At 38.7% G+C, this 21,798-nt stretch overlaps 1 protein-coding gene across 7 annotated transcripts in view; it reads left to right on the plus strand.

Annotated features, from left to right (window-relative positions):
- The window catches only part of ARHGAP24 (Rho GTPase activating protein 24), a 484,560-nt gene extending 463,168 nt beyond the window's left edge, over positions 1-21,392 (plus strand). For 5 of the 7 annotated variants that reach the window (XM_044388111.3, XM_044388115.3, XM_044388116.3 and 2 more), the window contains 5 exons: positions 3,046-3,119; positions 6,584-6,705; positions 13,638-13,667; positions 16,315-17,392; positions 20,654-21,392. In XM_044388111.3, the coding sequence (XP_044244046.2) occupies positions 3,046-3,119; positions 6,584-6,705; positions 13,638-13,667; positions 16,315-17,392; positions 20,654-20,897 (1,548 nt within the window). In that variant the 3' untranslated portion in view covers positions 20,898-21,392. The remainder of the gene's footprint in view (positions 1-3,045; positions 3,120-6,583; positions 6,706-13,637; positions 13,668-16,314; positions 17,393-20,653) is intronic. The other 2 variants (XM_026509803.4, XM_026509804.4) reach the window with 1 other exon arrangement.
- The last annotated feature ends 406 nt before the right edge of the window (positions 21,393-21,798 follow it).

The raw sequence follows: 21,798 nt of genomic DNA on the forward strand, positions 1-21,798 counted from the left end.
TAGCATTATCTCCTCCAGTCCCGTCCATGTTGTAGCAAATGCTGAGAAATCGTTCTTTTTTAATGGCTGAGTAATATTCCATTGTATATATGGACCACATCTTGCAAGTTGGTACAGCCACTCTGGAAAACAGTGTGGAGGTCCCTTAAAAAGTTACAAATTGAGCTACCCTATGACCCAGCCATTGCACTACTGGGTATTTACCCCAAAGATACAGACGTAGTGAAGAGAAGGGCCATATGCACCCCAATGTTCATAGCAGCAATGTCCACAATAGCTAAATCGTGGAAGGAGCCAAGATGCCCTTCAACAGATGACTGGATTAAAACAGCTTTATTGAGATATAATTCATAAACCATTTAATCACCTATTTAAAGTGTACAATCAGTGCGTTTTAGTAACAGTTGACCCTCAAACAACAGGGGTTTGAACTGCATGGGTCCTCCTTACATGGATTTTTTGCAGTACAGTATTATAAATGTATTTTCTCTTCCTTATGATTTTCTTAATATTTTCTTTCCTCTAGCTTACTATATTGTAAGAATTCAGCATATAATACATAAAACATACAAAATATTTGTTAATCAAGTGTTTATGTCATCAGTAAGGTTTCCAGTCCACAACAGGTTATTAGTAATTGAGTTTTGGGGGAGTCAAAAGTTATTCATGGATTTTCGAGTTGGGGGGATGGGCGCCCCTAACCCCTACATTGCTCAAGGATCAACTGTATTTTCAAAAGTTGTGCAGCCACTACCAAAATCTAATTTTAGAATATTTACCACATTTCTATCATCCCATAACAAATCCCATATCTCTTCCCCAGGCCCCACCTTCCCCCGATCTTGGCAACTGCGAATCTCTTTCTGTATTTATAGAGTTGCCTATTTTGGCTATTTTGTATAAATGGAATCATCCACTACATTGTCTTCTGTGACTGGCTTCTTTCACTGTTTTCAAGGTTCATCCACACTAGACCACATATGTTATTATTTCATGCCATGTATGTATGTATGTATGTGTGTATGTATATATGTATGTATTTATTTATCCATTCATCAGTTGTAGCACATGTGCATTGTTCCCATTGTTTGACTAGTATTAATAATGCTGCTGTGAATATTCATGTCTGGCAGGGACATACGTCTGCATTTCTCCTGGGTAAACACCCAGGAGGCAGAATTTCTGCGCCATATGTAACTATGTTTTCTAAGGAGGCTCCGTCATTTTAAATTCCCACCAGCGATGTGTGCAGATTCCAGCGTCTCCACATTTGTGCCGATACTTGTTGTTATCTCTCTTTTCTATCACAGCCATCCTAATGTATATAAAGTGAGATCTCCTTGAGCTTGAATTGCATTTCCCTGATGGTTAATGATGTTAAACATTTGTCCATGTACTTATTGGCTCTTCTCATATTTTCTTTGGAAAAATCATTTTCCCATTTTTCATTGGGTTATTTGTCTTATTATTGAGTTGTGAGAGTTCTTTATAGTTGAGATTGGAAGTCTTTTATCAGATATATGATTTGATTTGCAAATATTTCTCCCATTCTATAGGTTGTCTCTTTAGGTTTTTTTTTTAAAGGTTTATTTACTTATTTGAGAGAGGGGGTGGGCAGAGAGAGAAGGAGAGAGAGAATTTCAAGCAGACTCCCAAATGCTAGACTCCATCTCATGACCCTGAGATCATAACCTGAGCCAAATTGAAGAGTCAGACACTCAAATGACTGAGCCACCCAGGCGCCCCAAGTCTCTTCAGTTTTTTGATGGTATCCTTCAAAGCATGAAAGTTTTTAGTTGCAATGAAGTCCAATTTATCTATTTTTCTTTTGTCATTTGTGCTTTTAATTTCCATACCTAAGAAGTCTTTAACCAAACTCACCAGAATTTATTCCTATATTTTCTTTTAAGACTTTTGTAATGTTAGCTCTTACATTTAGGTCTTTGATCCATTTTGAGTTAATTGTGGTTTATGATATGAGGAAAGGTCCAACTTCATCCTGTGGCATATGGATATCCAGTTGTCTCAGAGCCATTTGTTGGAAAGACTATTGTTTCCTCCACTGGATTTTCTTGGCATTGTTGTTGAAATTGCTGCCTATTTTTATTATTGAAGTTTTCCTTTGTTATGTAATATTGTCTGTGGCTGCTTTTGTACCACAACAGGAGAGTTGAGTAGTTGAGACAGAGACCATATGTCCCAGAACGCTTGTGATATTTACCATCTGGCCTTTTTCAGGAAGAAGAACAAATTAGATTACATTATCCATTAGCTTTTCTGGGACCATTTACATTTTAGAAGTTCTACAATGAGGAGGGGCGCCTGGGTGGCACAGCGGTTAAGCGTCTGCCTTCGGCTCAGGGCGTGATCCCGGCGTTATGGGATCAAGCCCCACGTCAGGCTCCTCCACTGTGAGCCTGCTTCTTCCTCTCCCACTCCCCCTGCTTGTGTTCCCTCTCTCGCTGGCTGTCTCTATCTCTGTCAAATAAATAAATAAAATCTTTTAAAAAAAAAAAAAAAAAGAAGTTCTACAATGAGGAGAACCCAAGCAATTAATCCCTTTGTGAAATGTCCGTGAAGCGTAGGCTTTTCATTCTCCATCCCACCCCAAACGGTGTATCCTAGACACGGCCCATCTTGAGAGACTTATTTGTCAGTAAACGTTGTTTGTCTCTGTTTTGAGCATGCCAGAAATGGGAAAGATCCTCACTACATGAAGGCTACTTTTTTCCCCAGATAACCTTATTATAAATGAGGCTATCTTCCCTTTTTAGTCAACTGTGAGCAAGTATTAAAAATGTTAAAAAGGCTTCACTTAACATCTGTTTCTCCACAAATAGTACTTATGGAAATATTTGAAATACTTTTTCACATCTTTGAAAATATTTGTGAAATGCTCTCTGTAATAGTGGCAAGTTTTCAGGACAGGATTCTTCACTGATGATATGTGAAACTAATGAAAAATATTGTATACCCATTTTTCATCTGCTTTAATTCCAAGGCCAACACTTAGATAACACGTATTCTCTATTTCTTTTTAATCAGGGTGTTAAGGAATTAGCAAAGCAGGTGAAGAGTTTGCCAGTGGTCAATTACAACCTCCTGAAGTATATTTGCAGGTAAGAATTGTCCTGAAGACACAACTAAGCAGAACAAGACGATATTTAACCTGATACTAATTTACTTTTGACCATGAATAAAATCACTGAACTGCTCTGACCTCTAGTGTTGACCTCCGTAAAATTAAGAGGTTTGACAAGATGATCTCAAAGGTTTCTTTGACCACTAAAATTGCTCGATTTTGTCATTTGTTGTTTCTGAGTCTCTCTTATGTTCACATATTAAGGATGTGTTGCTTCGAACTTCCATCAAAATTGTTTGTACATGTGCCGTGTATCTTAGTTTAGGGAAGGAGCATCTACCTTGGCACGAGAAAGACCTGTATGGGCATCCAGTTTCTATCACTGACTTCTTATGTATCTGTATGCAATTTTCTTGTCCTCTCTAAGTGTCCTACTAGGTAAAAGAGTATTGGAAACACATATTTCACACAGTTGTTTTAACACTTAAATTATATTTTTAAGTTGAATAAATATTATTTTCTTTCTATTTCTCTCTTACGTCAAGACTCATTGAAAAGACATTATTATTCAATTCCGTTAGGACAGTAATTGTGCCTGGTAAAGCTCTCACTCACGATCATATTTACCTCTGGCCTGGGATGGGATGCACCATGTCTGTGCCCCTGGTTAAGAAACCATATGATTTCACTCATGTGTGGAAATTAAGAAACAAAACAATCATGGGGGAAAAAAGACAGAGGCAAACCAAGAAACAGACTCTTAACTATAGAGAACAAACAGATGGTTTACCAGATGGACAGCAGGTGGGCGAATGGGTGGGTCAGGTGATGGGGATTAAGGAGGGCACTTGCTGGGACACCTGGGTGGATCAGTCATTAAGCGTCTGCCTTCGGCTCAGGTTATGATCCCAGGTTCCTGGGATCAAGTCCCACATTGGGCTTCCTGCTCAGCACGGAGTCTGTTTCTCCCTCTGCCTCTGCCCCTCTCCCCCTGATCGTGCTCACTCTTTCTCTCTCTCTCTCAAATAAATTTTTTTTTTAAAAAAAGGAGTGTACGTGCTATGATGAGCATTGGGTGATGTATGGAAGTGCTGAATCATTAAACTGTACACCTGAAACTAATGGTACACTGTATGCTAACTAACTGAAATTTAAATAAAAACTTAAAAAGAAATAAAAATTGAAACATATTAAATTTAAATAAAGAGATGATGATTGACACTACAAGTCACTGTAAGGTATCTTAAATGAAAACCTCCCAGTTTATTTTTAAATGAATCAAATTTTTAATTTAATACAGTATTATCATTTGCATATACTTTTTATGTCATGATTAGATAAATATTCAGCACACTGGGAACTATGCAGTTTAAGACTAATGCCAGACACTGTGGACCTCACTGTCAACTGTAACTGAGTAGGAATTCCAGAATCTCCTAATGTAACTTTTTCTGGTGATAGTAGGAAGCAAATATGAGTTTAGGTGTCATAATTTTTTTTTTTTTAGATTTTATTTATTTATATGAGAGAGAGAGAGAGAGAGAGAACTAGTGTGGGGGGAGGGGCAGAGGGAGAAGGAGAAGCAGACTACCCACTGAGCTGGGAGCCCAACATAGGGCTTGATCCCAGTACCCCAAGATCAAGACCTGAGCCAAAGGCAGACGCCCAACCGAGCCACCCAGGTGCCCCAGGTTTCATAATTTAAAAAAAGAAGGAAATAGTATCACTGATAACATAGATTCATTAACACATCAGGGTTCCATCCCAAGATTTTGAACTAATTCAAGCTGTTGTGGTGAATGAGAAAGGAGGACACCCTCTTTAAGTAAAAGGGAAAACGCTCTTCCTTGAGAACCGTCTTGCAGATCTTTATCTCCACAGAACTTCACTTCTCTTGAAACATTACGCAGACTTTTAGTTTCAGCTATCAAGAAATTACGCTGGTGTGAGTTTTTGCCCTTCTGTTTTACTATAACTTAGCCTGTCTAACAGTAATGAATATGTGGAACAGGCGCCTTTCTTCAAAGTTAGAAGGGAGTAGACAAGAGCACAGACTGTAGAGGTAGACGATCCGGGTTCACACTCAGCTCTGCCACCTGTTACTTCTTTGGAGAATATTGTCCTTGGAGAATATTCCTGACCACTGTGGTGCCTCATATGTCTCATCTGTAAAATGGAGATAATCATAGTATTTACCTCACAGAGTTGCTTTGAGAGTTTAATAAGTTAGTGCAATGACTGACACCTAAAATGTATTATTTTAAATAATAATAAGTTCTCTTATTTTGCTTAGCATAATACGCTCTAGCTTCATTCACGTTGCTGCAAGGGCAAGATTTCATTCTTTTTGATGGCTGAGTAATATTCTGTTTTATCTTTCTATCTATCATCTGTATCACATCTTTATCCATTCATCTATGCTAAGTAAAGTCAGTCAGTCAGAGGAAGACAAATACTGTTTGTTTTCACTCATATGTAGAATTTAAGAAACCAAACATATGAACATAGGGGAAGGGGAGAAAAGAGAGAGAGAAAGAGAGAGGGAAGCACACCATAAGAGAGACTCTTAACTATAGAGAACAAACTGAGGATTGATGGAGGAAAGGTGGGTGGGGGATGGGCTAAATGGGTGATGGGTATTAAGGAGGGTACGTACTGTGATGAGCACTGGGTGTTAAGTAATGAATCACTAAATCCTACTCTATATGGTAACTAACTAGAATTTAAATAAAAATTTGAAATAAAAAAATAAATAAGTAAATAAAACCGAATGAAAAATAATAAGTTCTTTTTTATTTTTCATTACTTCCTCTTTGTCTCATCAGTACAATTAATAAACCATGAAATCTAGGAATGAAGAGAGGGTGGGGAGTAAAAAAAGCTGAAAGACTACAAAAACAATCCCTCTTAGTAAAATCATTTGGGGAAAAGTCTATTTCACACCTCTTATTCTTCAGCACCTAACAAATTGAAAGTTGTGCTTATAATTTTTCATATCAGCAGAGCCAAGGTTTTAATTTAAACCATGTTTGATCTCATTTTTTAATACACTATAAATTTGAAGCTCACAAATTACTCAACGAAGAGGGTTGATTCCTCCTCTCTGAAATAAAGGATTGTACTAGAACGATCTTATTTATAGTTCTCAAATTGAGTATACATATAAAATGAATGTTTTATTTAAGGTTTGAAAGAAAATCCATATTCTTGAATATCTTGTCCATATTAGCATTATCCAAATATACCTGTTCGTGTGATTTACAGAGAGAACCGAGCTAAGCCAGGCCAGAGATGATATTTGATATGATTCCCTCGAGTCTGATCCTTAATCATTTGCAATATATTTTCCCCACATTTGACTGAGAGATGTTTGAATTTCTAAATAATTTTGTCTCCATAATTGTATTTGAACATATTCTAGTTAATAAATTTCCCAATAACCCATTTTCTTCTACTGACGAATTTCATCCCATGTTTTGTTCATGTTTCTATACCCAACAGGTTCTTGGATGAAGTACAGTCCTATTCTGGAGTCAACAAAATGAGTGTGCAGAACTTGGCCACAGTCTTTGGCCCTAATATCCTGCGCCCCAAAGTAGAAGATCCTTTGACCATCATGGAGGGTAAGTAAATGGTTAGCTTACATCATCATCAAAAGAACAGTCAACTGTCTTTTGTTTGTTTGTTTTGTTTTTTTCTGAAGTTTATTTATTTATAGTCTGTATACCAAACATGGGGCTCAAACTCACAACCCCAAGATCAAGAGTCACGTGCTCCGCTGACTGAGCCAGCCAGGTGCCCCAATCAACTGTCTTTTGGTTGGTCTGAACCTATTCTCTTCTGAGGAAACTAGGGAAATAAGTAACTCCATGGTAACTTCATTTATTGACCCAAGTTCTTCAAGTGCAAAAATCTTCTCTTTGGAAGTCAGGTATTTTTTTGAGGTTACTCAACATAACAAATGACTAAAAGATTCCTTAGTAGCCTTACAAGAATAAATCAGCTGTAAAGTATTATGCAAGAACTAGAAAAATCTAGTTCACCTTTTGAGCCCCATGCAATTTTCAGAAGATTCAAAAAGTAACTATTTTAAGTGAATATATTTTTATTAATTTTGGTTTTATTTGCCTGATTTCAAGAAGTAGAAAAATATGGTCTTCTGTAAGATAACACTGCTTATTAAACTATAATTTGAAACGTGAATCGTTTTTTAGATTATAAAATGCCTCGAATTATTTTCCACAATGAACTTACACTTCTGTTTGTTTCCAGCAGGCCATACTGCTTGGATACCCTTCTTACCAATGGCCATTAGTAGTGCCGTTGTTTTCTAAAAATTGGACGAATTGAGCATTTAAGAATTTAATAAGGAAGAGGAAAGGAGAAAGAAAACGAATCATTTTAGTTTCACTCTGAGCTTATTTAGAGCAAAATATACTCCTGATACTGTTCCTTTCTTGAAAATTCTAAGATTTTCATTCCTCTATGTCTTATGAGACAGAAAGAAGGCTTTTAAGTGTTTGCCTGCATCAACTCAGCTTCATTTCCTTGTCAGATATTTAGGGCAATATCAACTGAACATCAGATTTGGGACAATAAGAAAACTTAATTTCTTTTGGAAGAGTTTAGCAGACATTAGAAGATATAAAATGTGAAGCTATAAGAAGCTTACAGGTACTTTATAGTTTTCTAAAAACTCTTTTTATTATAAAACAGAATTCATGTGGTAATGAAAACTACCAATAACACACACACACACACACACACACGTATACACATCTTAATGAATTTATGTAAGATAACTACTCTAGAAATCACCACCCGGGTCAAGAAGTATCACATTTTTAGGCATCCCAAAAGTCCGTCTCCGTGTCCTTTTGCTCCATCTTACTCTCCCACTTACTTATAACTCTATTTTACTATGCAGACATTTGTATCAATCACTTCCTTGAATTTCTTTATAGTTTTATCAAACAAATAGATTTCCTAGGCATCATATTTAACCTTCACTATTATTTTATTTGATATTCTTTAAGATCTTGGCCTTACTGACTTCAGGAACATATAAAACATATAAAAAGGATAATAAACCAACATCAGTGGGTTTTAATCCCAGGAAGATCAACTTGGTTAGCCATTTAAAAATCAGTGTAATTCACCATATTAGCAGACAAAGATTTTTTTTAAAAAAAATCCTCCCCATGGATACAAAAAAAGTATTTTATAAAATCTAACACCACTCATGATAAAGGCTGTTAGCAAATTAGAAATAAAAGGAACTTAACCTAACAACGGTCATCTATAAAAACTTTAGTTATAATATTATGCTTAATGGTGAAAGATGGAATGCTTTCCCGCCTAAGACTGGGCATAAGGTAAGATTGCCTAGTTCTGGCACTTTGACTGTATTAGAAATCCCAGCCAGTGTGATAAAGTATTAAGAAGGAATTAAAGGCATACAAATTAGGAAGTTGTAAAACTTTGTTTATTCACAGACAACATGATAATTTATGTAGAAAATTCTAGGAAATCTGCAAGGAAATCTATAATAAGTGAACTTATCAAGGTCATATGATACAATGTCAATTTATAAAAATTTATTGTATTTCTTTTTTTTATAATGATTTTTTATTATATTATGTTAGTCACCATACAGTACATCTCATTGTATTTCTATACGCTAACATTGAACAATTAGAAATTGAAATAAAAATATAATTTTAGAACAACACAAATATCAAAAATTAAGGATAAATTTAAGAAAATATGCACAATACATATATCCTGAAAACTACCAAACATTTATGAAGAAAACTATGTAAATGGGGAAATATACGATGTTCGTCAATTAGAATAGTTAAAACCAATAAGCTATTAATTTTCCTAAGTGTACCTATAGTATCAACATAATTCTCAAAAATGTCACAGAAAAAATTTTATTTGTAGAAACTGACAATCTGATTGTAAACCTTACGTGGAAATAAAAATTATCTAGACTAGGGGCTCCTGGGTGGCACAGCGGTTAAGCGTCTGCCTTCGGCTCAGGGCGTGATCCCGGCGTTCTGGGATCGAGCCCCACATCAGGCTCTTCCGCTATGAGCCTGCTTCTTCCTCTCCCACTCCCCGCTTGTGTTCCCTCTCTTGCTGGCTGTCTCTATCCCTGTTGAATAAATAAATAAAATCTTAAAAAAAAAATTATCTAGACTAGCCAAAACAATTTGAAAGGGAAAAAGAAAGTTGAAATATACTGCTTGATTTAAGACTTAATATAATGCCGCAAATAATCAAGGTATTGTGGTATCAGTATAAAGATAGACATATAAATCAATGTAATAGAACAAAGAGTCCAGAAATAGACTCACACATGTCATCATTTGTTTGTGACATATGTGCCTAATTCAGTGGGAAAGGGGTAGTCATTTCAATAAATGATACTTGAAAAATTGCATATCTGTTTAAAAAATCCTCTATCCTTACTTCACATCACTCAGAAATTAACTTGAAATGGATCATAGACCTAAATATAAGAGCTAAAAGCATAAAACTTAGGAAAACATAGGAGAAAAAACCTTATGGCTTTGAGCTAGTCAAAGACTTACTAGGGCACAAAAATCTCTAACCATAAAGAAAAATTGATAAGCTTGACTTCATCAAAATTAAAACTTTTGCTCTTCAAAAGACATCCTTAAGAGAACAAAAAGGCCAGCCATGGAAATGGGGCATATATTGTGAATCAAATATCCGATTAAAGAATTTGTTTTAAAGGTATATAAATAACTCATAAAATTAATAGGACAGTGAACCCAATGAAAAAAAAATGGGTGAAAGATCTGAATTAGACATTTCATCAAAGATAAACAAATAGCAAATAACACATGGAAAGATGCTCAGTATTTTTAATCATTAGGAAAATGCAAATTTAAGCTCTGATGAGCTACCACAATACATCCTCTACAAAGTATAAAATTGAGACTTAAATAATTAAGTTTGGCTGGTGGAAATACAAAATGTTAGAGCCATTTTGCAAGGTTGGGTAGCTTCTTATAAACTTAATTATTTATTAGCCATAAGACCCAACAGAGCAGTGTGCTGAGTATTAACCCACATATAGAGAAAATATATGTTCACCCAGAACTTTTAGTCAAATGTTCATATCAACTTTATTTCATAATAGCTCCAATCTGAAAACAGACCAGTTGTCCATCAATCAGTGAATAGATAAACAATTTTTGGTACGTTCATAAGATGGAATACTACTCATCAATAAAAAGAATGAACTATTGATACATCCAACACTATGGATAAATGTCAAAAGTATTATGCTAAGTGAATAATGCCGAGACATAAAAGACTTTATACTGTATAATTACATTTATATGAAATTCTAGAAAAAGAAAAACTATAGTGTTGGAAAGCAGGTCAGTGATTATCATGGTTGGGATGTGGGGGTAGGGAAGTGGCTACAAATAGGCACAAAGGAATTGCCTATTTCATGAGTAGATGGTGTTTCCAGGATTGTCATTTGTCAAAATTCCTGATATAACTTACGAACATCTGTACATGTACAAAATGACACATGTATGAGGTCATTCGTTGCAAAAATACAAATTGAAACTACATTTCATAGAAGGCTGTCATATATATCTGTATATATGTAAGTGTATTTTAAAATACCTAGGTACCTTTAAAGGAAAATTGAATTCTTATCCAATTCTTATGAAGAAGTGCCTATAATGTGGTATTTAAATTCAACCTTTATAAAAGTTGAAAAGTTATAAAAGGCGAGGGGGAATTTCAGGATCCATGTAGCACAGTGGGATCCCTGAATCTGCTTGGACCCTTCAGAATGGGCTGGTGACTATAACCACTCTGACCTCATTATTTGGGTTTCATGTTTTTCATTAGAAGCCCAAGGAAGAGAATGACAGAAAGGAGGAAATAAAAAGTAAAAAAGAGTATATAGTGACACATACTTCATCATTACTAAGCTAGTCTGTCCTAAAAAGATAGAAAAATGGAAAGAAAGTCCCTCTGCAAGAACTATTGCCATTTATTATTCTGGATACTAGATGAAAGCAAAGCCTCCCATGGTAGAAAGAGAGATTTCTAGATCGCTAGGGCCCTGACAGTCACTCTATAATTATGTCAGGTAACTTTGTCATGACTGTTCACAGACTCATCATGGAGGTCTTGAGAATGTCGCTCTTCAATTAATTAAATGCCCCGCATAGTTCACGGCTTTGGTGAGAAGCGGTGATGCTTCAAATGTTAATATTCCGGTGATGGGAAAAAGCTCCATTTTCTCAAAGTACTGGACAGAGTCATATATAATAGAGACTGCTAATATTTGAAAGTGTGTCTGTCATATGAGCAAATAGTAAAATAGGACTAAGTACACATGTCTTCAAACAGTACATAACGACAGTGCTGACAGCCATCTTAACTCTAAAATCTTTTCATCGGATTCACTCCTACATGCACTGAAAACAGGATGACAGATTCAGAGGTAGCTAAAGAAAAGGAAAGATGGATATATAATACCATTAATTTTTTTGAGTCCTTTTTCTTCCACAACTCTGATTCAATAATAGATGTCTTTTACTTAGTTTCTTATTTAGAACAACCCCAAGTTTACTTGTTACTACTACAGTTTAAATTCCAACAACTGAAACATAACAGGACGAGTGCATGCTCTGGAGTAAGACAAAATATGAAATTTCGCCTTGGTCGTTTATCATCTCTGCGTCCCTGAGTTAACAGCTTAACCTCTCTGAACCTCAGTTTTCTCATGTGAAAAATTTTAAGTCCTATCTCACAGCCTTTGAGATACTTAATTTAAAAGATGTAAGTGAAACATCTCCACCTAACACAGTGTTTCTCAAACTCTAACATAAATAGGAATCATCTGGAGATACTGTTAACAGGCAAGTTCCCCGATTGGGAAGGTCTGCAGTGGGTCCTGCAATTTTGAAGCCCCCAGGTAATACCAGTGCTACTATTCTGTCTCCGCTGGTGTCATCTGGGAGCTGGTTAGAGATGTACAATCTCATGCCCCGCCCAATACCTACATTTTAACAGAATCTCCAGGTGATTTGTACAAACATTAATGTTTGAGCAACACTGACCCAGCATCAGACCTGGCACATTGAAGATTCGTGATCTAAATATATTGTAAGTTTTGAATTATCATAGAAGTGTATAGGATATAGATGGATTTAACACATTTTTTCCATATTCAAAATTTGATTTTGAATTACATTCAGAGTCAACTTTTGCCAAGATGTTGCTTTAAGCTGAAGAGTGGCCCCACCCCAGATCAGGTCTCTACTGTCTGACAGCTACGAATTAGTAGCTATTTCCGGTAGAAATCTGCATTGTCAAAGCCCTTGTCATCATTTCCCCCCCCACCCAAATCTCAATTTAAGTATTTTATATAGAAAGTACAGTTACTAACTAGAATTTAAATTGTTTTGCTATGCCTATTTATTGGAGACTATTCCTAGGAGCTTTTCGTAACATCATATAAATGCAGTTAACACATCAAATTAGTATAGTTCAATGATGTTTTCATTAGCCTATACTGTTTTACTATGGGTACATGAATAAATTAATACTTAAGGAGTTTCTTGGGTTCTTGAGGGGGAAGGGGCTCCAAGTTAGGAAACTAGTTGAGAAGCCTAGTTAATGGTGGCAGCCAGTTTTAAGGGCTAGGAGCTCATCCTGGAAGGCAGTGAGGAATATGTGAGAATATACTTGAGATTTCAGCTAATATGCCATAAAACCTGATCAATCCATTGATTTTTCTAAATAAATTCCTGCTTTTAATAATGGATTAACTTTTTTATCCTTTATTGTCTGAGTTATTTCTGCTGAGATTTGTATTCATTTCTAATTCATACTTTACAGTGCATAGGGAAGATAGGAGAATCAAATGGAAACCATAGTATTTTCATCTGTGTAAGAGAATTATTTTCTTTCTCAAAGGTCTTTTCATCATTTAAAATGCCCTGCCTAATGCTTCGCTGTTTCTTGTAGAACAGGTTTGGTAGTTACAGACCCTCTCGGTTTTTGTTTGTCTAGCGATGTCTTTATTTTCCCTCCACTTTGAAGCATAGGTTTGTTGGATATAGAATTCTTGCTTGGCAGTCAACATTTTGAATATCTTATTGCATTACCTTCTGGCAATGAGAAATGATGAGAAATCAGCTTTGAATCTTACTAAGGACCCCTTATACATGAGTTGCTTCTCTCTTACTACTTTCAAGATTCTTTGTTTTTGGTTTAAGACAGCTTGACTATGATGGGTCTACGTTTGGATCCTTTTGCATTTACCTAGCTTGGAATTTGCTGATCTTTTTGACTATACAGATCAAGTTTTTCATCAAATTAGGGCATTTTCAGCAACTATTTCTTTAAATATTCTTTCTCCTTTGGGACTCTCCTTCTGGGGCTACCATTAGGCACATGCTGGTATACTTTATGGTGTCCCACAGGTCTGTGAGGCTCTGTTTGCTCTGTTTATTTTTCTTCCTTCTTTTTCCCTTATGTTCCTCAGACTGGATAACCTCAACTGACCTATTTTCAGGTATATCTATTCTTTCTTCTGCTTGCTCATATCTGCTGTTGGTTCCCTCTACTGATTTTTTTTTTTAAGATTTTATTCATTTATTTGACAGAGAGAGAGAGCGAGCACAAGCAAGGGGAATGGCAGGGAGAGGGGGAGGGAGAAGCAGGCTCCCCACAGAGCAGGGGGAGCCCAATGTGGGACTAGATTCAAGGACCCTGGGCTCATGACTTGAGCCAAAGGCAGTCGCTTAACTGACTGAGCCACCCAGGTGCCCTGATATTTTTTTTTCTTCATTTCAGTTACTATACTTTTCAACTCCAGAATATCTATTTGGTTCATTTTTATACTTTCTGTCTCTTTATTGATAATTTCTATTTGCTGAGACATCATTCTCACTTTCATCTGGTCTCTTTAGACATGGTTTCCTTTAGTTATTAGAAAACATTTAAAATAGCTGATTTAAAGTCTTTGTCTAATGAGTACACTGGGTTTCCTCAGAATTTCTTTTTTTTCCTGTGTATGGGCCATAATATCTTTACTCTTTGCATGTCTCAAAATTTTCATTGAAAACTGGACATTTTTAATAATATAATAATGTGCGAACTTTGGATATCAGGTCCTCCCCCTCCCCAGGTTTGTTGTTGTTTGTTTAGTGATTTTTCTGGACTAATTCTATAAAGTCTATGTTCTTTGCCATATGTGGCCACTGAAGTCTATGCTTGGTTTGCTTGGTTGTCAACTAATTATTGGAAAAGATTTCCTTAATTTGCCTAGGACAATAAGTTTCCCAATTTTTTACCAAAGTGCTCTATATGCAGACCTTTGACAGGCAGCCAGGTAGTTCGCAGCTGTGCAGTAGCCTTCAGTTTCTGCCTGTGCAGAGCCTCAAGATCAGCTAGAGGTCAGCGACTAGGGACTTTCCAGTTCTTTCCTGAGCACGCACACAGCTATAGGCGTGCACATAACCCTGAACATGTGTGTAGTCTTCTAGACTCCCAGGAATAGATCCACGCTTTTTTCAAAACCCCCCATGGAAATCGCATTCCTCAGATTTTCCTTTTAAGCTTGTGATGAGCCTATTGTCTGTCCCAACTCTTATCCACTGCTTCCCGCGGCCATGATGTTACACAAAAGAGCCCTCATTATTTTTGACAAATGCCCCTGAGAAAAATGCTCTTCACACTGGTCAAATTCCTAGTCAGATCAAATAAAGATATGCATTGTGAAGGGGGTCTTCAAGAGAACCACCAAACAGGTCAAACGATGACAATACTCTGGGAATGGAGCTGTGGAATTCCAGCTCTGTTCTGCCCGTTGCAGGGGCTGCCAAGCTGCCAGTTCCCACTGTGACTGTGGGATATTAGTTTTCAAGGCTATTGCAAAGCTAGGGAGAAGAGGATGGGGACAAAGTTAAAACACCACAGAGCCTGCTGCTATTACTGAGTCAACCATTTTTCTTGAATAAGCATTCTCCAGACTGTAGCAGGCCTTTAATTCATTTCCAGATTCCTACAAATATTGATTCAGAATACTTTTGTCAGCTGCTTTTATGGAGAAGAGGATTTTTGGAGATCCTTAATAGACCATTCTGGCTGATGTCACTTAAAATGCCTTGAAACTTTTGAATAGTGAGCAAAACTCACATGGAACTTCATTATCTTTGCTGCATTAGAAAGACAGACCATATACCCACCAGCAATCATAGAGGGTTCCACTAAGCAATGCCATTAAAATATCTTGGTGGTTTGAGGCAATTGTCAGATGAGAGATCACATTGACCTCCTCCTAAGGAAGATTTCTCATAATTAAATCTCAAACTTGCAGGGAATGGTGTATAATGATTAAAAGCCTATTCTTTGGAACTAGCTAACTCTGGTTTCAAGCCCTGTTTCTGCTCCTTTATAGCTTTGTGACCTTGGTCAAGTTACTTAACGTTTACAATACAAAGATAAAAACTACCTATTCATAGATTTGTTTTAAAATCCAATGAAACTGGGGCACCTGGGTGCCTCCATCATTAAGTGTCTGCCTTCGGCTCAGAGCATGATCCCAGGGTCCTGGGATCGAGCCCCACATCGGGCTCCTTGCTCCGCTGGGAGCCTGCTTCTTCCTCTCCCACTCCCCGTGCTTGTGTTCCCTCTCTCACTGGCTGTCTCTCTCTCTGTCAAATAAATAAATAAAATCTTTAAAAAGACGGGGTGCCTGGGTGGCACAGTGCTTGAGCGTCTGCCTTCGGCTCAGGGCGTGATCCCGGCGTTATGGGATCGAGCCCTACATCAGGCTCCTCCGCTATGAGCCTGCTTCTTCCTCTCCCACTCCCCCTGCTTGTGTTCCCTCTCTCGCTGGCTGTCTCTATCTCTGTCAAATAAATAAAATCTTTAAAAAAAAAATCTTTAAAAAGAAAAAAATTAAAATAAAAAAATAAAATCCAACGAAACTAACCAACGTAAAGTGCTTGGTGTAGTTTGTGGCACACGGTAAATGCTTCTGTTGCTATTATTGTCATTAAGAATAATATAACAAAATAAAAATTATTTAAAAAAAAGAATATAGTTCACACTACTGATAATCATGCTGAATGTTCATGTGATTGTGGCTCTTTGAGAGTCACTTTCGAAGTGGGAAATAAACCACTCATCCTGCTGTGTTTCCTATGCAATTCCAGGCACCGTGGTGGTCCAGCAGTTGATGTCAGTGATGATTGGCAAACATGATCGCCTCTTCCCCAAAGACGGGGAACTGCAAAGCAAACCCCAAGAAGGAGTGAGCAACAACAACAATGAAATTCCGAAGAAAGCCACCATGGGCCAGCTACAGAACAAGGAGAACAACAATACCAAGGACAGTCCTGGTAGGCAGTGCTCTTGGGACAAGCCCGAGTCTCCCCAGAGAAGCGGCATGGATAATGGGTCCCCCACAGCGCTACCAGGTAGTAAAACCAACAGCCCAAGGAACAGCGTTCACAAGCTGGATGTCTCCAGGAGCCCCCCTCTCATGGTCAAAAAGAATCCTGCCTTCAATAAGGGCAGTGGGATAGTCACCAATGGGTCCTTCAGCAGCAGTAATGTAGAAGGTCTGGAGAAAACCCAAACCACTCCCAATGGGAGCTTACAGGCCAGAAGGACCTCTTCCCTGAAGGGGTCTGGTACCAAAATGGGCACCCACAGTGTACAGAACGGAACGGTGCGAATGGGCATTTTGAACCCCGACACGGTTGGGAACCCCATGAACGGACGCAACATGAGCTGGCTGCCCAATGGCTATGTGACCCTGAGGGATAACAAGCAGAAAGAGCAAGCGGGAGAGTCAGGCCAGCACAACAGGCTCTCCACCTATGATAACGTCCATCAACAGTTCTCCATGATGAACCTTGATGACAAGCAGAGTATCGACAGCGCCACCTGGTCCACGTCCTCCTGTGAAATCTCCCTCCCCGAGAATTCCAACTCCTGTCGCTCCTCCACCACCACCTGCCCAGAGCAAGACTTTTACGGGGCTAATTTTGAGGACCCTGTTTTGGACGGGCCCCCGCAGGACGACCTCTCCCACCCTGGGGACTATGAAAACAAGAGTGACCGGAGGAGTGTGGGAGGTCGAAGTAGTCGTGCCACCAGCAGCAGCGACAACAGTGAGACGTTCGTGGGCAACACCACCAGCAGCCACAGCGCGCTGCACAGTTTAGTGTCCAGCCTGAAGCAGGAGATGACCAAACAGAAGATAGAGTATGAGTCCAGGATAAAGAGGTGAGGAAAACCCGGAGCTCGCAGCTGCCGGAAAGGCTGCAGCCGCCTCCTCCTGCAGGCACAGGAGGTCACGCCTGCCGGCTCCAGAGCCGGAGACCCGAGTTCGAGTCCAGGCTTCCCCACCTGTGAGCTGTGGGACTTGGGGAAATTGTTCTATGAGCTTTTGGGTTCTTACTGTGAAAAACTGAAATATGAGTAGTTTTTACCTTAAAGCATGTGAGAAGTCACTGAGCCTTGCGCCTGGCACAGAATAGGACTCAAGAATGCTGTCTTCTGTTATTAAATGTGTGGCGTTGTGTTAAGGGCTGGAAAGAGAGGGGCTGGGATAAGTGGAAAGTAAGGAGCCTATTTTCACTGGTGGGAAGAGGATGAAATGAGGGTGAAGAAAAAGAGTCAAAAGAAACAGATCTTTATTTTTCGTTCTTTTAATCGTTGGATGCTGAGACAGTGTCCATTGTCCGCCCCCCGCAGCGCCAGGCCTTGAGGGTTCGGCAGTGAATAAAATAGACAAAAACTCAGCCCTCATGGAACCTGCTTCCCTTCCATTGCAGAGACAGATTGAGAGGTGAAGTGGCTCAGAGGCTCAGTGGAAGGCTGACGCAGCCAAGAGGGGCAAGAGGCATTGGCGAGGTGTAAGGTCAGGTGCAGGGCCTCCAGGCCGTCAAAGAGGAAGTCGTGTGGTTGCCTGGGGAAGAGCACGTGGAAACACCACGAGACGGGATGGGCGGGGTGCAGACAGGGAACAGGGCCAGGTGACCTAGGACCTTGGGACTCATTATAAGTTTGGCTTTCATTCTGAGATTGGAGTCCACGGAGGTTTTTGAGAAAAGCGATGACATGAAGTGTGTTCGTGTGGACAAGGGAAATTGTAGGCTAAACGAGGAGCAAAAACTATGATTTATAAGGAAGCGATTATGCTAAACCCTAACTTATATCAGTTTACATCTTCTCACAAGATGACCAAGGTAGAAGTGTGCTTGGCAGCTTCTCTAGGGAAGCAGCTGCGACAGGATAAGGGGTGTTTGCCCAGTGTCCTGATTGTCACCTGTTCCGTGGACTTGAGAGGGAATGGAGAACGGAGCCCAGGGCTCACAGACGGAACCTTGGGCCAGAAACCAGAATGTCCCACCCCCGCGTTTTCACCATGGTTACAGACATTCGAAACCCGATGGTCTTTCTGTTCTCCTTTCAGCTTAGTGTAGGCGAGAGGACACTTAAGGCTCAAGCGGGAGAAGACTCAAGGCTCAGCTCAGCATGAAGCTGCCCCTCTGTGGTCTCTGCCCCAGTTTCAGGCTGTGTGACTTGGTGGCCCTCCTGCTTCAGGGGTGTTCTGGGGTCCTCATAGGAGTGGACCTCAGTCTTTGTCCTGCTTCAATAACTGCCAGGCCTCCACACCCCACATGGCTGCTTCTTTATACATAAAGTTGGCTTTAGTGTATTTTAATATGTGTCCCACTCATTTGTCAACTACCAGGCCAAAAGATACATATTGTCAAGAGCTTTGGTAAAGTAAATATACGTTAAAGTACTACTTATACATTAACTTGAAAAATGACTGTCTTGGAAAGTAGTTCTTGTAAATCTTGCTGAACAGAAACTTGGTTTGAATTTTTCTGTATAATGCCAAGTGACAGGTTTACGGAAGAAGAAAAATGCCATCAGCTTATAAGGTAGCTCTCATTTTTTAATGTAGTTTTTGAACCACTGGCTACCAGAACTCTGCATTTCTGCCAGTGCGTGATGATAACTTAGCACTTAGCGCTGGGAAGCAAGAGATAGCACTTTAAACCTGTAGGAACAGACAAAAAGCTATTCTGAATGGCTGCCGATGTACGCATTCATCTGTGAGAACTTGGCGCCTATTTCTGTTCTGTGATCTATGGAGCATTTCAGAGACTGGGAGAAAATAATGGAACTTCCCAGTAGAATGTCATCTCAATGGGCCTCTTCCTGTAGCATTCTTACCTGCCTGACAGCCGGAGGGAGAGGTCCACACCAAAGTGGGGCAGACATGCTGCCACGGGCCCAAGCCACAGAAATAGAGGAGGCTAACTGTTCTAGTTAATTTTTGATTGTTCCTCTTTGCAGTCATACATTTCCCTTTCAACTTCTTTTAAACTCCATCCCATAAATACTGAAGTTGGACAAAGTCATAGAGAGACGATATAGATAGATGGTAGATAATAGTTTACTTTGTTTAGTTATCAATCACTGATATATGTTGTTTGGCTTTTAAACTCACATTTTAAAAATGTGAGTTTGATGTTCTTTACCCCCCAAATTAGTTTCTAACTTTACTGTATTGTGGTCGGAGAAATTTGTCTAAATGATATCAGTTACTTGGCCTGGTAAAAACTATTCTCTTTTTACTGGTTTGGGATTCTATATATGACTAATAGATCAAGTCTGGTAATTAAGTTGTTCAAACGTTTTACATTTCTTCTAATTTCTATCAGATAGATCTATAATTTCTGAGAAAGAAAAATCTCCTAATAGTATAGATTTATCAATTTCTCCTTATAATTTTGCTATATATTATATTGAATAATTTGAGGCTAGACTCCTAGGTGAATAAAAGTTTAGTGTTGTTTAAATCTCCCTGATGAATTGGTCCTTTTATCGTTAAGTAATGGTCATCTTTAATTGTCATAATGCTTTTTGCTAAAAATCTATTTTTTTTCTGACACAAATATTGCTATGCCACTTTTATTTTGATAGCAACTTCCTGGCATAAGAGACTCGAGCTATCCATCAGTGACATTTTCACTATCATTACTTTTGCTTTGATTGAAGGCAAATATGATGTCCTCTTTCTCTTCCAACTTTATCACACTTCCCCTTTTCTTTTAGTAAAGCCAGTTTTACCTTACTTTTCATTTACCTGAACTGACTCCAAGAAGCCCTGTGGTTTGGGTTGCCTCCTGCATCTGCCATTCTGTGCTCCCTGATAATCAGTCTCTGGCTTCTCTGTGCTGGCATTCATTCATTCACAATCAAACGACAACTAAGTGCTTCCAAGCGAGGTCTTGGGGTCTTCTTGTTAAAATGATAGTAAATCATCCTAGCAAATTGAATGAATGAATGAATGAATGAATAAAAATACATCTTTTAAATCATTAGACCTTGCTTCACTGATTTGAAGGGGCCCATTACTATTTCCTAAGCATTGCAGAGACAGAGTTCAGAAAATATTAGTATCCCTGTCACATTTCAAGTGAATAAAATCACTTTATCTCTTATTCCTTCCCTCACCCCATCTAGCTTAGAACAGCGAAACTTGACTTTGGAAACAGAAATGATGAGCCTCCACGATGAACTGGATCAAGAGAGGAAGAAGTTCACAATGATCGAAATCAAAATGCGAAACGCCGAGCGAGCAAAAGAAGATGCTGAGAAAAGAAATGACATGCTGCAGAAAGAAATGGAGCAGTTTTTCTCCACCTTTGGGGAGCTGACAGTGGAACCCAGGAGAACCGAGAGAGGAAACACAATATGGATCCAGTGAGCCTGCTTCCTCCGCTGTGTCCGATGCACCTGGGAAGCTTCCGGGGTTCTGGTGGGAACATTCTGTGGGATCAGGTGGCTGGTCACCTGCTGTACAGTGCTCTAACTGGTGAAGGAGTATCATTTACAGACATTACCCATCCACATCTGCAATGTGTACCAAAGTTCTATCATGCCCCATGATGCTACTGTCAAGTGTTACAACTGGATATGTGTATAGAGAGTAGTTTTTAAAAAGTAAACTAAAAATGAGCAGATCTCAAGAATTATTTTATTGCAAGTCTTGTATTTAAAATGTTAAATCAATATGTTGTTGCAATTTAGCTTGCTCTCAAGCTTCACCCCTTGCACTTAACATAAGCTATTTTTGGCATTGTGTTATCATCAGCTTATTTTATAGATCAATATTTTTATTTCCCCTCTTGCTGAGGAAATGAAGATAAGCAGATATATAAATATATATAAATATATATCAGATGAGTTATTAAAAGCAAAAGAATACTTTGTGGCTGTGCTGTTTGTGCCAATAGACCTCGCCATGACCAAAAAGAGAAATGTAAATAGTTTTATAAAATACAGTAGAATCACCAGGAACCTTTGATTTGCTCTTTAAATTCTTCCCCCGACATTGCTCAGTTTTCTTTGTGAGGTATCTTGACAAGAGAATTTTGGAAGGCCTGTTGTCTGCCTGGTCAGTCCCACAGATGCAGGTCTCCTGTGCAGAATGCAATTTAGAGGGGAGAAATGGTAAAAACATTTGATGAGTCCTGCCATGAATGACTTGACCTTCTGGACTGAGTCTCTGTAACTGCCAGGTTTCGAGAACAGTTCTTCCCGCTATTTGGAGGTTGAGAAACAACAGTTGCTACACTATGCCACAGGAACACCTCCTCTCCGCTCAG

This window comes from Ursus arctos, unplaced genomic scaffold, assembly GCF_023065955.2.
Source record: "Ursus arctos isolate Adak ecotype North America unplaced genomic scaffold, UrsArc2.0 scaffold_9, whole genome shotgun sequence".
Classification (NCBI taxonomy): Eukaryota; Metazoa; Chordata; class Mammalia; order Carnivora; family Ursidae; genus Ursus; species Ursus arctos.